A 17,528-nucleotide genomic window follows, 5' to 3' on the forward strand; every position below is an offset into this window, starting at 1 on the left:
GGAATGTGGGTTCCTCCCGTGTGGGGCCTCTCCCTCCTCAGAGCTCCCAGTGAGTTCTGGACTGTCTGGCAGAACCTGTGAAAGGGTGCTGGTGCTGTTAAACGGGCAGATTGAAGTTGAAGGTAGGGCTAGGAAGATCCCTCAGTAGTTGGGGACACATGCAAAATTTGGGATCCGAGTTCAAAGCCCAGCATCTCATGCCTCTTGGGCACTGTTGGATGTTAAAAAAGCAATATGTTGCTTTTGCATTTAATTACCTATCACATTGAAAATCAAAGTTAGCTTTTAGCTGATAAGAGATTGTATAGTCTCTGGAAATTCAGTTATTTCCAAACATTTTTCTTTTCCTGTTCGCTTTATTTTTGTATTCTGAAAGGGAGTCAACAAATAATGCACCTTGTAATGCCCAATACAAGGTTTGGGAGGTCAATTTTGTACTCCAATTTCCAGGACACTAACTGTGATAAAAGAAGATTGATTCTGTCTGGTAAACGCAATCTCTTCTCTCCTTCCCAGTTCCCCTTGTTGTTGTCTGTTGCTCATCCCTTTGTCACAGATACTTGGAGTGTTTATATAAGTATTTATTTATTATATACTCCTAACAGAGGTACAGCAGAGCTGGCAAGTTCCCCGTGGCATATTCAATATGCCAAAAACAGTAACAACAAATCTCACAATGGAGACGTTACCGGTACCCGCTCAAGCAAATCGATGAACAACAGGAGGACAGTGCTACAGTGCCTAACAGAGGTTATGATGAAAATAGAGACAGGCTATGTTTCAAATGTATATAACGCTGCATTTGATTCTCCTGAATGATCTCATTTGCCCTTTCTTTAAAGAATAAAATTTCCACCACTGGATGTGTCCCTAAAACAAAACAAACAACAGCAACACCCCCCCCCCCCCCCAAAAAAAAAGATTGCTAGGGACTAGAGTTAGTTTTTGAGACCTTTTATTCTTACCGTGTAGCTGGGGATCATAGAGTGTTTCATAGTTTGCCGTCTACACTGGGAAGCAACTTTGACAGAGGTCTCAGTACAGGAGTCCGTCCATTCCGTAGCCAGTATTGGGTGAGCAGCCCTCTGCAGGGACTTCTCTGTAGTCTGGAAGAGCAAAGGCTGCTCTGGAATCTGTAAGCCAGTGACAGGGGGCAGGTGCCTGGGAGAACCACCCGAAGACCAAAACTTAATTTTTTTTTGTGATTTCCAAGGAATTGAATCATTTGGCTCAGAGCTGAAGAGATAGTTATTGATGTTAAATTTGATGCCCAGTCTGTGATTGGCCCCAGTTCAATACCCAGTCTGGCTGCCCCCCCCCCCCCCCCCCCGCCGGGTAATCTCTGGCACCACAGGCCCAGGGCACAGCAGTGCATCCTTAGGGCTGCATCGACGGCCAGTCTGGTTGGCAGAACACTGCTGGGGGAGGCGGGCCCTTCAGTCCTGAATGCCACTTGGGACTCCCTCCCAAATCATTATCCCATATCTGAAAGCAGCATGGTTTTATTACCCATTAATGTTTTTATTAAAACTGTAGCAAAGAAATTAGCAGTTAAGGCTAATCAAATGGTTATATCTTAGACATATTCTAAGTCTACTGAATGGGATATATATGTTATTCACTCATATTTCTTAAGGCTGCCAGCTATGGATTCTGTGAAGTTCAGGACGGTCAACTGCAGCCATTTTCTTTTTCATTGTCGTTATTTAATAGCTGGCGCACAGCTAACCAGGTTCAATCCCTAGCACTGCAGATGGTCCCCTGGGCCCATCAGGGGTGATTCCTGAGCACAGAGCTAGGAATAAGCCATGAACACTGCTGGGTGTGACCCAGAACACAAACAGCCACATGGGAGATGGCTGCACGCACATGCTTTGCATGCAGGGATCCCTGTTTTGCTCCTCAGTACCACATGGTCCTCATCTCCACCAGCCGTGAACCCCGAGCACTGGGCTGGGAGTTGTCCCCAGGCACAGCGGCTAGGTGTGGCCCCCAAGCCAACTGATAGGCTTTCTTGCCGTTTGTGCTGCTGATCATGGTGCTGAGAATGGCTCTTACCAGGACAACCTCTTCCTTCCTTTTCTTTTGTTGAAAACCATCCACGTTCTTGGGGATTTGGGGGCAAAGAGGAAAAACAAATACAGAAGAGCTAGACGAAATTAGAATGCTATTGGCTTTGTATGAATAGAAAATTTTTGCGAGAAATTTTTTTCTTCTATCTTTATTTTATTTTATTTTATATTTTTGTGGTGCCAAGTATTGAACTCAGTTCTTACACAAACAAGACAAGTGTTCCACTACTAAGACATATCCCTGGCCCACATTTTAAGTTTATTTTGGTTTTCTTTTTTTTAGTTTCTTTTCTTTTAATATCTTAAAAAGTAATGACTTCACGTGTCTTATTCAAACACAGTTACTGGTGTCAACAGTTTGAAATCTGTTTCCTTTGTGGGGTGTGGACATAGGTTTGTTTTATTAATAATATGACTGATTTGCTGGTTTTGTTCTGTTACATGTCCTTAGGGTGTTTGGAGGGGGTTACTCATTTCTTTGGAGAAAAGAGGAAATTCTGTAGTGGAACTGTGCTTATTTTTATGCAATTTGATTTATAATTACTGACTGGAAGGAACCAGTATTGTTTAAGAGGAATCAGGAATCATTAAAAAGGTTACGCTGTGCTTTGTCAAATCAAAGAATGAAAATTCAGAAACAATTGTTACTAATGAGGAATGGGTAAAAATGGTAGCGTGTAGAGTATTTTGCAAGTCTCAGATATAAACACTGACCACTTGGAAACGTGTACGATCCAAGTTGAAAAGCGTATAGCAGGAAATCAAAATGGTGTGCTGGTGTCAGTATGAAAATGACTTGCATAGAAGACTTGTCAAAGTGTTGATACTGTTATCAGGAAAGTAGGCTTCTTCCTCCTCTGTGGGGCGGAGAGCCGGCACTGGGAAGGCCCATCGTCTCACACCCGGCTCAGTCCCACCACTTAAGCTCCCTCCCAGGTTACTGAGTCATAAATGAGCTCTGAGCACTGCTGGGTGTGACTCCAAACCTTTATACGGGACAATCATTGATATAGAATAAGCATATAAAAGGGAATGTTGTGGATTTTATATGCGGGTTTTCACTGTCTTAGGAGAGAGGAACCGTGGACTGGATTCTCCAATAGTCGTTCCTGCATTTTGTTTACTTGGGTGTTTCCTTGCGTGTTGAACACCCAACATTCCTCACGAAAGCGTGGCCTGGTGCAGGCCTGCCGTTGCTGGGACCGTGGGGCCGTCTGGCTTCATCTCCCTGATTCCCATACCCAGGACTGTCTCTCTCACCTCTGACACAGTTTGCCTGAAGGAGTGATTATGTTTATTCTTCAGAGCGCAGTGAGAGTGAATCGGGTTACACTGGGCTTAAGGCCTTCTCAGATTGAAGATTTAATCTTCAGCATCGGAGGTTCTATAAAGTCTCGCAATGTCTAGTAACTTGGGATTTTCTTGAAGTTTAAATTTGAAGCTAACCCTTCCCTGCCAAGTCCTGCCCAGTTCTCATCATTTCAGCGGCATTCATTGGTTTCTCCTCTCTTGGGGCAGTTTACGCTTTAGTGCTTATGCCTTGTGACATTAGTCTTTGTAGGCAGGTGCCCCCAGAGCAAAGCCAGCTGAGAAAGTGGGTGATGGTAGATCTCTCAAGTCGCCCAGAGTGGTTCTTCTGCTTGTTTTGGGCCACTCCTGGTGGCTGTGCTCTGGGCTTACTCCTTGTGGGGCTCAGGGGACCACATGCAGTGACAGGAGTACAGCCCAAGTCAGCTGTGAGGCTACCATCACTTTGGTCTGGTGGGCCTTTTGGGTATTTTGTTTTTAACCAGAAAATAGGTGTGCAGTTAAGAACTTTGAATATGGTAGGAACTTCGTGAGCCTGCCTTTCATATAATGGAAGTGACAACAAAAACGTAGTGAAACCATTCTGGTGACTTTTTTTAGCCAAGGGGAAGAAAACTTACTCATCAAATGAGAAAGAACACAAAAGAGGACTTTGAAAAAGCTCTATAAAATATAAATCTGCCTTTATGCTCAGGAAAATAACATCTCCATTTCTGGGAAGTAACAGATGGCAATGACATTGAGCTAACAGGTTAAGGCTGATTTGATGAAAATTTTCAAATGCGTTTTCTTTGCAAAATATGAAGTGACTCAGGGAGACTGCACCAGTTAATCATGTCCTTTCCTGGAACTGAGTGGAAGCGGCTCAGAGCAAGGAGGGTTGTGCTGTCAATGAATTGCAAATTATAATGAAATCCACATGTGGAGAAAATCGCTTTTCTAAAGAGACACCTCAGGAGTAGACAGGAGTCTCCAATATTCAGATGGTTAGGGAGTAATTTTGATCTGTTGGTGGGATGGAGGGAACTTCAAGTTGCCTGAGGGATAAATCTAGGCCCTTGTGAAGAAAGGAGGAAGGAAGAAAGGAAGGAGGAGGAGAGTGTGAAAGGCAAGGCCTGCTCTGTTCATTTACTGTTTCTCTTTCATCTTCTTTTCAGCTTGATTTATTTACTGCTTTGGTTGAGATTATCAACCAAATACTGATAATCGTCCAGGTTTTTTTTTTTTTAACGAAAACTAAAAAAGAATAACCCCAAACTTGTCCAAACCACAATCATTGTTAAAACTGTTATTCAGCAACTTTTAAATTGTAGATTCCAGTGGCTGGAGCAATTGTACAGCAGGTAGGGCACTTGCCTTGCATGTGGCTGAGCTGAGTTTAATCCCCGTCATCCCATAAGGTTCCCCGAGCACTGCCGGGAGTAATTCCTGAGTGCAGAGCCAGGAGTAACCCCTGAGCATCACCTGTATGGCTTCCAAACAAAGAATGTAGTGTAAATTGTAGATTCCAGCAAAATCTCAGTGTCTTCCCATCCCATCACTGAAATTAGAAAGTATTTCGTGGAGTCGTCTGTTTGTTTCTAGCAAGTCTTTCAGTTGATGTTACCCACTAAGGCTCTGGTGCTCTGCTGAACTTGTGATTCAGTTCCTATCGTTACCTTTGTTTCATATATAGTTTGCCACATAGTCTGCATAACATACAGCCACAGACCTCATCTTCACTTTGCTTTTTTGATTTTTGAGAAGTTTGTGGTTACTTTTACCCCAGCTAATATTAGGGTTTGCCATTTTTCTCCTTTTCATGGTCGTTGGCCTTGTGTTTACAGAGCCCTTAAGAGTTTAAAGGGTTATTTTTTTTCCTAGGTACCATTTAATGAATATTACAAGGGAAATTATAAGCTCTAGTGGTATTTAAGAATTTAGTGATTAGAGAAAGGTTCAGGGCATGACATTTCTCAGGGATAAGGTCCGAGGTAACTTGAGAGATATAAATAAACCTAATCAAATTGAGTGGTTGACAGTAAGAAGCGAGATTTACTGGGCATTTGACTTTTTGTTTTTTGATCTGATGCATAAATTAACCGTCCCCAGATTGATTTAGCAGCTGGTTGTCATTTCCATTAGCCAAGGCAACTAGTCTTAAATCTGTTTCCAAGCTCCTGCAGGCTACCTGGCTGAGTTTGTTTAGCCTTTCATCTGCGAGACCAAATTCCCAGGTGTCAGTTCAGTGCTCATGTCTCTAGACCTTATTATGGCGTAGTTTAAAACCTTCTGCCAGCTCTTGAAATGACCCTAGACAGGTAATTTAATTCCGTCTTTCTGTCTCTGGAAGTAGTCAGAAAGGATTTAAGGATTTATATGCAATAAGAAACATGCTTTAGAGTTTTATCACTCTAAGCTCTAAAGATAGAGAAAGTGAGGCGAGAATTAATTGTTTTCACTCTTTGCTGACCATCCTCAGCCCCAGGAACCTGGTGTCTTCTTTCATGGGCTTCTATGCGTTGACCAGCTCTACCTTAGTTTCTGATAACACAGCGTTAGAAATGCTCTTATTTTCGTGTTAGGATTGTCCTAGCTTCATGTGCAGTTTCATTCTTGTTTTTGACTTGGCGTAGACATTCACTAGTTTATACACAGCATTGTTAATTTTGTAGATTGTTTTAGGGGAAATTCTGGCTATTAGAGCTTGAGAGTGTTTAGGTAAGTAGAGTGAAGTGATACAAGGTGGTCAAGTTGCAGTAGTTATTGCCCCCAACGGAACAGACGCCGTGCGTCTGTTTGCTCCTTTCTCGGAATCGGGAATCCAGGCATCCGGCTGGGTTCAGGGTCTAGTGTCATGAATTCTCTTCAGATGTCCAAGAGGCTGGAGAAGGATTTGCTTCCAACATGGCTGCCCAGACGTCATCTCCCTTCTCTCCTGGCTGTTGGCAGGAAGCTTCAATTCCTTACATTGTTGGCCGTTTTATTGCATTCCAAGAATGTCCTCATAACATGGCAGTTGGCGTCCCCAGAGGGAGTGATACTAGAGAGAGCAAGGAAGCTGGTGACCTGGTTTCAAGAATCACACGCCACAGTCACTCTGCCACATTCTCTTGTCAGAAACGCGTCACTAAGTAGAGTCACACGCAAGACACAGCAAATTAAAGCTCCTCCTTTGAAGAGAAGAATTTTTCTTTGTAGCGTAATTTCTTTTTTAGTTTTGTATCCAGTTTAAAAACAGTCTTTTAAATAATAATTGGGTAACGTGGCTCCTTTAGTGTTTTAAGTTTATAGTTTGAAAGGAAGAATTTAAAGGAACTTGTGGGTATATTTTCAAACTACTGCACTAATAACCAGTGGGATATTTTTAGCAAACATCTAATTAACAGTAACCAAATTTGTTCTTATTTTCATGTTGGTTCAGTGGTTTAGTTCTAGTTAAGTGCGTTTCTGATACTATAAATGTATGTTCCTGAAAATTCTCAGGTTCTCTAGAGTTTCAAATTTAAAATGAAAGGATTAAATAGAAAATTAAGTTTGGGGAAGTAGGATTCCTTTTTTTCCCCCTTTCTTTTCTTTTTGGGTCACACCCGGCGATGCTCAGGGGTTATGCTGGCTCATACACTTAGTAATCACTCCTGGTGGTGCTTGGGGGACCATATGGGATGCTGGGAATCGAACCTGGGTCGGCCACGTACAAGGCAAATGACCTACCCACTGTACTATCGCTCCAGCCCCGGGAGTAGGATTCTTAAGTTCATGCGCCTTTATAGTCAAAATGTTAGCAGTAGTGCATTGTACTGTGACTTCCCCCTGTCCCTTTCAAAGTTAATTGTATTGCTAGTCTTCTGATACTCCTTGCCTTGAGTACATCCTAATGAACCAACGCTGTGCATCAACCCCACCACCACTGTCACCGTCCCTCCATCATTGTCCCCATTTTCTCAACTACCCCTCCAGCCTGCCCCCGAGCAGGCCCCGAGCAGTGGTATATTGGATATTACCACTCAGTGGCTAATGGGACAACCAAAAAATATTCCAGTAAAAGAAAATTTGTGAAAATTGTCATACCTCACCTTGGGGATAAGTCTTTGTCTGATAGTTTACTAGGCTGTTTTTGCAAGTTCAGCCGTCTGTGTTTGTGTTTTTGTTAGGTGAGCTTAGCTGGCCTCTCCCTTACATTCTTGCCCAGTCTGGTGGGCTCCTACTGGGATCTAGTATTGTTGAATTTGGAGATGTCACCCACTCCGGAAGCTCTAGAATATTGAATTGTGCAGTTCCGCTGGAGGCAGGGCGGCAGCTGTTTGGGGTTTAAGTGGGGCTCTGGTAGGGGGGCCTCTAGCCCATCCTTGTCCTGAGATGGCCCCAGAGGTCTCAGCTGGGCCTGGGTATTTGAGAAATGTTTTTGCAACTAGTTGATCTCTTGAGATTCATTTATGAGTCTCTAGAACATGGTGGTAGGTGAGCTTCCATGGCCACAGTGGTGGGATGAAGCCACTCTTATTTTAAAAGTGGATGAGTTTATCTAAAATATCACAAGGATCTCTGTCTTTTCTTTGACCCAGACTGGAATTGACATAGGACTTGTTAAAACAGATTGCGGGGTTGTTGGAGGGATAATCCATGGTTAAAATGCTAGCCACTGGATCTGGTTTGAGTCAGTGCCAGCATCACATGGCCTCCTGAACACAGCTAGGAGTCACTCCTGAGCACAGAGCCAGAAGAAGGCTTTGAGCAGACACCTCCAGACATGCTTCCCCCCCGCCCCCGCCCCTCCAAAAAAAACCCTCTGCTGGACTGAACCAGAAATGGGGTTTAGAATGGAGATTAGAATCCCAGAAATGGCGTTTAGAATTTTAAACCCCAGTTTAGAATGTTGAACTTCTTAGATTAACAGTCAAGCAAATCAGGAAATGCCTATGAGTATAGGGAAAGACTTACTACGAAATTCAGTCCTTGACTTGGTAAAAAGTGTAGGGCACTAACTTTGGTTTATTGTTTTACATTAGAATATGTAATAAATTGACTGGAACGATAGCACAGCAGTAGGGCATTTACCCTGCCTGCGGCCGACATGGCCAGCCTGAGTTTGATTCCTCTGCCCCTCTCGGAGAGCCCAGCAAGCTACCGAGAGTATCTCGCCCGGACAGCAAAGCCTGGCAAGCTACCCGTAACGTATTCGATATGCCAGACACAGTAACAAGAAGTCTCATGGTGGAGATGTTACTGGGCCCGCTCGAGCAAATTGATGAACAATGGGAGGACAGTGCAGTGCTATGGAATAAATAAACCAATTTGAAGATGCTCGTTTCTAGTATATAACTGGGAAAAGAAGAGCAGAAGACCTATGTTAATAATGTGAATATTCAAGAAATTGGATCCACCCCACTGTGGACAGCAGAGTTTTCATACAGGTGTCAAGGTAGTTCAGTGGTGATGGAGACTCTTTTTGATCCTAGAATCATTTGGACAACCTTTTGGAAATATATAAATTCCCCTCCGCCCAAATTGATGGAACAAACCCCCCACAGACCTGCTTACTTCTTTATATAGAAATCAACTTGAAATTTATCGTGGACCTGAGAAGAGTTAGAACGATGGGCTTTTCAGGAGAAACGATGTGTTGAGTGTCGGGAATGCTGCTTGTGAAACTGGAGGGGTTGGCTCCTGGGAGTGACTTCCTCATCTCTATCCTCCTGAGGATGCTCAGATGAACTCACTGTCATATTTTGTGTGTGCTTGTTTATTTTCTGCCAGAGATCCATAACATTTGTCAGATTTTAAAAATGACTCTGAGTCAGACATGAAAGTGAGCAACTTCGGGTGAAGGGTGAGGTAGATGTTTTGAATGCATGAATGAATTTGTGAGGAAAGTTTGGGCAGTGCCTTTGATTTCTGGTTTTTTTTTCCCCCCAGATGGATGGCAGCAAAACATCCCTGTCTTTGCTGGTGGTGTAGAATGGAGCTCTTAGTCTCTGAGTAGTTATGGAGGATCCAGGTTGCGGGGGGGGGGTGCTTAGTGAACCTTGGTGGAAAGAAACTAATTCAGATGCAAGTTCTTCAGCCACGTTTCCAAACTCTTGTCTCAGTCATATTTGAAAAACTCAAGAGAATGTTGTCTTGGTATTCTCATTGTGGAGTGCTGAAGACAGCAGGCATTTCAGATTCTTGGCTGGAGTGATAGCACAATGGGTAGGGCATTTGCCTTGCACGTAGCCAAACCCGGGTTCGATTCCTCCATCCCTCTCGGAGAGCCTGGAAAGCTACTGAGAGTATCCCGCCCGCACGGCAGAGCCTCGCAAGCTCCCTGTGACGTATTCGATATGCCAAACACAGTAACAAGTTTCACCATGGAGGCGTTACTGGGCCCACTGGAGCAAATCGATGAACAACGTGAGGACAGTGCGACGGTGCTATTCCCTCTTTAAGCAGTTGTGATATAGGAATTGTCTGTTTCATTTAGTTTTAAGATGTAGCGATGTAGTTTGAAATGCATTTTCTCCAGGTTCACCCTTGGCCTGTTTTCATTCATTTGTGTTTTTTTATTGGGGGGGGGGGCATACCCAGTGGTGCTCTGGAGCTTCTCCCAGCTCAGTGCTCAGGGGGCCATGTGCTTCCAGGGATTGAACCGGGGCCTTGTCTAGCAAAGCATATGCTCAGTTTCTTGAACAGGCACTCTGGCTTCTGTATTTTTCATTGTATTATTTTTATTATTTGTTTGGTTTTTGGACCTCCCCGAGAGATGCTCAAGGGTTACTCTTGGCTCTGTGTTCAGGACCGTATGGAATGCCAGGGATGGAACCTGGGTCGGCTATGTGCAAGGCAAGTGCCCTCCCCCCTGTGCTCTCTCTCTCTGGGCCCTGTCTTCTAGCTTCTGTATTTTAAAAATATCTGTAGAGATATCTGAATAGATCATCTTACCTACTGTTTGTCCAGTAAGAGTCTATGTTTTAAACTACTCTTTCATGGTCCCTTTTTCTTTTTTCTTTTTGGGTCACACCTGGCTCTGCACTCAGGAGTTACTCCTGGTGGTGCTCAGGGGACCATATGGGATGCTGGGACTCGAACCCGGGTCGGCGGCGTGCAGGGCAAACGCCCTACCCGCTGTGCTATCTCTCCAGCTCCCTCATAGTCTCTTGATCTCAGCTTGAAAGACGTTTCTTAGAGCTGTTTTTTACTACTGGGTCACACAGGAAATTTCTTAAGACTTCAAGAAATTAGAGGAGCATTTCTAAGATAAGAGTTAGGACCATTTGGTTCAGCCTTGAGCTGGCAGACATCAGTTACTCTGGTAGCGTTAGTTTTTATTAAACTTAGGACAGGGTTCCTGAGAGAGAGAGAGAGAGAGAGAGAGAGAGAGAGAGAGAGAGAGAGAGAGAGAGACGAGCTCGGAAATTGGATCCCAAGGAGCTTGCCTTGGGAGATTGCCCAGGTACATTGCTTACTCCTGTTCCCCAGAGTGGACTTTGGAGTCCTCAGGGGATGTCTGACCTGGAGCTCCAGGGAGAGCAGACGACAGCGGGTGGAAATTCCCTCAGCAAGACAAGAGGGCCTTGGGGAGGCTGGGAGGAGTGACGCTTTCCGTCCGACTCTTACGCAGGCTCTTGCACCGTTCCGACCGTTTAGGAGTTTTCCGACTGTTTCTTGCTGGGGTGAGGGTGGGGGGCACACCCAGTGTTGTGGTGTGCAGGACTCACCCCTGCTCTGTAGGAGTGCTGTCTCCCTGCTTTCGTCTCCTCTGCTCTTGGCTTGGTCTCTTTGCCGGGACTCTCTAGGGTTTCTGTGGAGCTGGAGCAATGAAGGGCTGTCCCTTACGAGGCCCCCTGCTTGCCTTTTGTCTTTCTCAGCCTCCCAGGTCTGTGTGTGCGTAGCAAGTGTCCTTGGAGCCAGTGTCACGATGCGTCAAGTGCCTGTCTCTTGAGTCCCTAGTATTTATATAAAGGGGTACAGATACGTGTGTGCATTTAGATTATGTGTATGCATTTAGATTAGGTTCCCTGGTAATGAATTCTGGTGTATAGCCATGGGAGTTGAAATTTGGGGATCTGTTCTTTTTAGTCTTGCTCTTACCGTACATTTTTTTTTTCTTGAGTCATTTCTTCTACTCCCAAGTCTGTCCTGTGGAAAGTAGCTCTTCACGGGGGCTGTCTGGGCCTCTTCTCTCTGGGTGGGTCGTGCAGAAGGGGAAAAGAGAGTAGCTCTGGTTCAGTAGGCATGTCTATCCTGAATAGTCTCCTGGGTGTACCCCTTACTGTGGGACTCCACTCACAGTGCTTGCCATTCGGTTCTTTGCTGATCCCCAGGTTCAAATAGCTGGACTACTGTGTTCCCAAACAAAATGACATAGTGTGTAGTATTCATTTTAGAACACATTCTGCTAGAGTAGGCGAAAGAGAAAGGCAGACTCACGCCCTGCAGGTTTGATTGTTTGCCATCAGTCTGCCCCAAGGTGTATAATGGGCGCGTTCAAACATTTTGGTTCTGTTTGAGGTGTGTGTGTGTGTGTGTGTGTGTGTGTGTGTGTGTGTGTGTTTCTGTCCTCGCTATTTCTCTTCCCATAAGTATCTACCAAAATTACTTTGTATTTATGCCAATTTTTAATCTCTATGGTAATAGATTAAAAAATTAAATCTCTTTCTTCTGTTAGCTCTTGGGATTAGGAAGATTTTCAAATAAATATGAGGTAGCAAAACACACACACACACATTAAAAACCAAGCTAGCGCGCGCATGCGCGCACACACACACACACACACACACACGCACCCCCCCCAAAAAAAAAACCAAGCTAGCACTCTGGAATGGGTCCTCCTCCAGGACTTGAATTCCTCATTTATCTCTAAGCATGAACTTGAGCGTTGAGTGTTTGGTGTTACCTACTGGGGATCTGAACTGGAAAGTGCCTTACTCCTCGTCAGTCCCATCACACGTTAATCGCAGCTGTTCTCTTCAGCCTATAAGATTTGTCTGAATATAATTTCATAGTTAATTTTGATCTGAGAAATGAAGACTCTTCAGTCTGTTCTCAGCTTCTCTTTTTGACTAGTTTCTCCCTCTCACAGGTTGTCGCTGTACACCATTCTTCTTAGGCTCATGGTCAGTTCTCTTTACGGACTTAGTCTTTGATTATAGACAGTATTTTCTTACTAGCAAAATATTTCCTCCTTAAAAAAAACGTTTCTTTAGTAGTGATTATTTATTGAATACCAGTTGAAGGAAGAATAACATTAATTCTGATCAGTCTCATTGAATGCTAGATCTTGAATGCTATTTTCTTATTTTAATCTATAATATTTTCTTCTTAGTACACTTAAATTCGCTCTGGCATTCATAAATAGCTTTAATTCATTTTTAATGTAAAATTAAAACATGGAGACACAGAAGAAAATTAAACCTAGATTGCTCCAGAGGATTTTAAGTGGCCTTTTCCTGGGATTTTTAAGGAAAAGACTCTTCTAATATTAAAATATGCATGGGAGATAAAGAAACTCTTACCATAATTACATTACTGCAGCTTTCTTATTTTCTCAATTATAAGTGAGATTATTTCGCACCATTATTCTCTGCTATCCGAGGAATTTATCTGGTGATGCTGATAAGAAGGGCGAGGGAGCCGACCTCATTTCACCGGGGAGATGGTCTAAAGTGCTGTCATGCATATTTTGAATGAGAGAATCCCTGTATTCAGTCCCCAGCCCTGGTCCTTAGCACCGTGTGGTCCCCTGAGCACCACCAGATGTGGCCTCAAATTAAACAAGTTTGAAGGCGCTGGGGGAACGACCCTGAGAGCTGGAGTGCAGGTCCAGGTTTGGTCCTTGACACCTTTGGCTCACTTGAACCCTGGGAGATGCAGGGGGGAAGGATTTGGGCCACATCTGGCAGCGGTGCTCAGGACCAGCTCCTGGCTCTGTGCTCAGGAGTTCCTCCCAGCAGTGCTTGGGGGACCATATGGGGTGCTGGGGATTCAACCTGTTTTTTGGTTTGGTTTCGTTTTATTTTAAAGGCTAACAGGTCTCCTCCCGTTTGTTTCAGGAAAACCTCACAGCAGCAATAGTTCCGAACGGATTCAGCTCTCAGGAATGTACAACGTCCGTAAAGGCAAAATGCAGCTGCCCGTGAACCGGTGGGCCAGGCGCCAAGTGATCCTGTGCGGGACCTGCCTCATCGTCTCCTCAGTGAAGGACAGCGTCACGGGGAAGATGCACGTCCTGCCGCTGATCGGGGGAAAAGTAAGTTGCCAACAGAACAGAAGTTTCCCCCGGCCTCCCTCCCTCTGATTCCTGAGGGCCTCTCCGTCCTGTGGAGATGGTTCCCGCCCGTCTGGGGTCCTCCTCGTCCCCTGGTTCTCCATCCGCGGGGCCCTGGGTGGTGGGATTGTGGACGGCAGTGAACAGTCACCTCAGCTCTCCAGAGACCTGGTGACGCCTGAGCTTGAGTTTTCCGTCGTGGCTCAGAGCGGAGCATCTCGGCTTCTCTGGAGAGGATGTTTTGAGTCGACTCTCTTGCTACCTGGGCGTGTCTTGCGTGTCTAGTAGGCTGGCCCTTCAGTCCCCGGCCCTTGGGTGCATCCTGGATGTCAGACTCCAGAGCAGGACTCAGCCTGTGCACCCCTCCCCGCCCCCCAGCGCCACCTCCTCAGCCTCATCCCCGTCCCTTCGTGCTTCGTGACCTGTGAGATCAGCGTTTTGAATGTATCACTGTAGCTCGTCATGAAGCGTGAAACCGACAAACTGCACATTTGCGAGAGACAAATCTCGGGTAGCCTTTGACCGGTATTTCCTACTTCACCTGCAGTTTCTTTAGGTACAAGAGTCAGTTGATCCTGCTGCTTAAAGAGCAGAAACAGGCGGATTGGGTTGTGGTTACCCCCCTACCCCTGCCCCCATTTTTCTTGCCGAATTCAGTACGGATAAGGGAATATTATTTCCATAATCATACGATCGTGTTTCCTGATGTTTAAAAGCCAGTGATAGGGGCTGGAGCAATAGCACAGTGGGTAGGGCGTTTGCCTTGCACGCAGTCGACCCGGGTTCAATTCCCAGCATCCCATATGGTCCCCCGAGCACCGCCAAGAGTGATTCCTGAGCGCAGAGCCAGGAGGAACTCCTGAGAATCGCCGGGTGTGACCCCCTCCCCCCCAAAAAAGCAAAAACAAAAAGCAAAATAAATAAATAAATAAAAATAAAAGCCAGTGATAATCTGTCAATAAAGGAGAGGGCAAATCAGCATGAAACAATGCGTTTAGAAACCAGAGTCACATCCTGAGTGTTTTTTGGTGGAGTGGGTGGGTGGAATGAGAAATAAGAAGGCTTGAGAGCATGAAGTTCTTGGTGGCAGCCATACAGCTGCCCCCCACCCATTCCCCCAGCACCCGTGTCCACCCCATCGGAGAGTGAACAAGCAAGCCCAAGGCATGGCTCTGGGCCCAAAAGAGGGACACAGCCCTGCGTGGATGCTGCCTGGATCGGGAGGGAAGGGAATCTGCCACCACATGGGAGGTGGGTTTTCCCCTCAAGTGCATTTGGGAACAGAAGAGGGAGAAGGTACGTCAGACAACACTGAAGGAACCAGCCTTTATGGAAGTGAACTGGGCGGGCGCAGCGACCAGTCATTGTGTTGTTACCGGCTTTGTAGCAAGTTCATTTCTTGTAAGTTTAAACACGTCTGTCTTTAGGAACACAAGACCCCCCCCCCCCCCCGCCCATTATATTCTCTCATCCATAGAAGGCTAATACGTGCGTCAGCTTTTAAGTAGATTTAGGCTGCTAGGTTATGTTTAGATCAGTTTCAGTCGCCCATTTTAAAACAATTACTTCTCAGCTTTCATCCAAGCAGTTAAAAGATAGTGATATCTTATTGCTGACGATTTTATCCTTTGAAGGGATTATTTAAAAGGAGCCATCATGATGATTGTGCGCTTAGTCATCATGTAAAAGAAACATTTTAAAAGTCATATTTTACGTTTGAAAACCCAGGGGTCCGACCATCTCTTCTCTAGGATTCAGTTTTCACAGGCAAATTGAATAACTGTTTAACCACACAGCCTCTGTGAAGAAGCCCCTTTGCTTAGTGTCTCAGGATTACCAGGTTGGATAAGTCCTCACCACAGACTTCTAAAAATATTATTTATTTACTGATAAGAGAAAATAAATTTTATTTATTTACAACGTTGTCTGCTCTAAGTAAGGAGGAAAAAAGGTACCAAAGGGAGAATGACAGATGAGATTGCAGTTTGGGGGGCGGGGGGGGGATAGGGAATTTTGTGATTAAAAAAAGCAATGAGAACAGAATTTGAAGGGTTAAAAAAATATCTTCCCCTGAAGGAGATGGTCAGAAAGAGTATTGTGCTCAGAGAACCAGGGGCAAAAAAAAAAAAAAATAGCAGCAGAGTGTTCAGATCAGGTCGGAAGAGCCAGTCTTAATTAGCATTTTCATTCAGAGTTGGAGACTTGTCCTGGTTCCCAGGCCTGTTATTGGATGGTCTTCTGGACGGGGTGGATTGAAAGTTAATAGCTTCCTTTTCTCACAGATAAACCTTGTAAAACCTGTTTGCTCTCCGCCTTTAAAAAATTGAGGAGGTTGAAAAATTGAGTCTTTTAAAACCTGTTGGCCAAGTTAAAGGGGGAAAAAAAATTCACTCTTTGCAATCTGAGTTTTCATATTAATGAGAACGTGTTCCTTTTTAAATTGCTTCCTTAAAGGAAAAACAGTGAACGGAATTATGGGAAAGGTTATTGAAAGAGCAGCCAGCAGCAAGGTGGGGGACAGGTGGGTCTGGTCCTCGCCGTAAATGAAACAGCCGTGAACAAAGCGCCCTCTGCCACGGCTGAATCAGCACTTGGAGGGCGGGACATTTGAAATGGGAAGTTAAATAAGAGTCTTAAAACTTAATTCTTCAAAGGTTTTCCAGTATGTTTATTTGCTGTGCAGTTACTACATTGAACCTCTCTGGAGCGATAGCACAGCGGTAGGGCGTTCGCCTTGCGCGCAGCCAACATGGCCGACCCGAGTTCGATTCCTCCGCCCCTCTCGGAGAGCCCGGCAAGCTACCGAGAGTATCTCGCCCGCACGGCAGAGCGTGGCAAGCTCCCCGTGACGTATTCGATATGCCAGACACAGTAACAACAAGGTCTCCAATGGAGACGTTACTGGGCCCGCTCGAGCAAATTGACGATCAACGGGAGGACCGTGATACTGTGATACATACTGTGGATACTTGACTTGCTTTTTGTTAGATCGTAGCCCTGGAGTTGAGTGAACTGCATCCTCTGTCTCAGTATGCCCCTCACCCCAGACTGTTTTGGTCCTAGCGTATATATCCCTCCCTCCCTCCCTCCCTCCCTCCCTCCCTCCCTTCCTTCCTTCCTTCCTTCCTTCCTCCCTCCCTCCCTCCCTCCTTCCCTCCCTCCCTCTTTCCTTCCTCCCTCCCTCCCTCCCTCCCTCCCTCCCTCTTTCTTTCTTTCTTTCTTTCTTTCTTTCTTTCTTTCTTTCTTTCTTTCTTTCTTTCTTTCTTTCCTCCCTCCCTCTTTCTTTCTTTCTTTCTTTCTTTCTTTCTTTCTTTCTTTCTTTCTTTCTTTCTTTCATCACACCCAGTGATGCACAGGGGTTACTCCTGGCTGCACTCAAGAATTACTCCTGGCAGTGCTTGGGGGACCATATGGGATGCTGGGATTGGCCACGTGCAAGGCAAACGCCCTACCTGCTGTACTATAGCTCCAGCCCCTAATCCATCATTTTCTTATGTGATGAAGTAAGTTTTTATCCTATCACTCTTTTACTTTTTGTTTTGTTTTGTTTTATTTGCTCTGCATAGAAAACGGTATTGTACTGTGTGTGGTCTTCTGTGAATTTTTTTTTCTCCTCAGTACCACATCACATAAGAGTCCACGTTGCTGGTGATCTGTGGCTTCTTATTTCTGTGTGATGTTCCATTGTGTAAATGTTTCAACTTTACATCATTAATTGTCCTGTCTTGAGTTTGGGGTTGCGTCCTATTTTTTGTTATCATGAATGCTGCTGCTGGTGTAGTCTTATGTTGTCATGCACATGGTTTTTCTAGGACAGAAATTCTCAGCTGGAGTTGCTGCGCCTGAAAAACCACTTTTTTTTTTAACTTTTTATTAGTGAAACACCATGAGGTACAGTTGTAGACTTACACATTTTTGTGCTT

At 44.9% G+C, this 17,528-nt stretch overlaps 1 protein-coding gene across 1 annotated transcript in view; it reads left to right on the forward strand.

The window, feature by feature from the left end:
* Nucleotides 1-17,528, forward strand: part of PHLPP1 (PH domain and leucine rich repeat protein phosphatase 1) — a 218,533-nt gene that overhangs the window by 85,208 nt on the left and 115,797 nt on the right. Inside the window, exon 2 of the mRNA XM_056106973.1 lies at nt 13,391-13,587. Coding sequence (XP_055962948.1) covers nt 13,391-13,587 — 197 coding nt within the window. The remainder of the gene's footprint in view (nt 1-13,390; nt 13,588-17,528) is intronic.

The sequence above is a fragment of the Sorex fumeus genome, unplaced genomic scaffold (assembly GCF_029834395.1).
Source record: "Sorex fumeus unplaced genomic scaffold, SorFum_2.1 ptg000151l, whole genome shotgun sequence".
NCBI lineage: Eukaryota > Metazoa > Chordata > Mammalia > Eulipotyphla > Soricidae > Sorex > Sorex fumeus.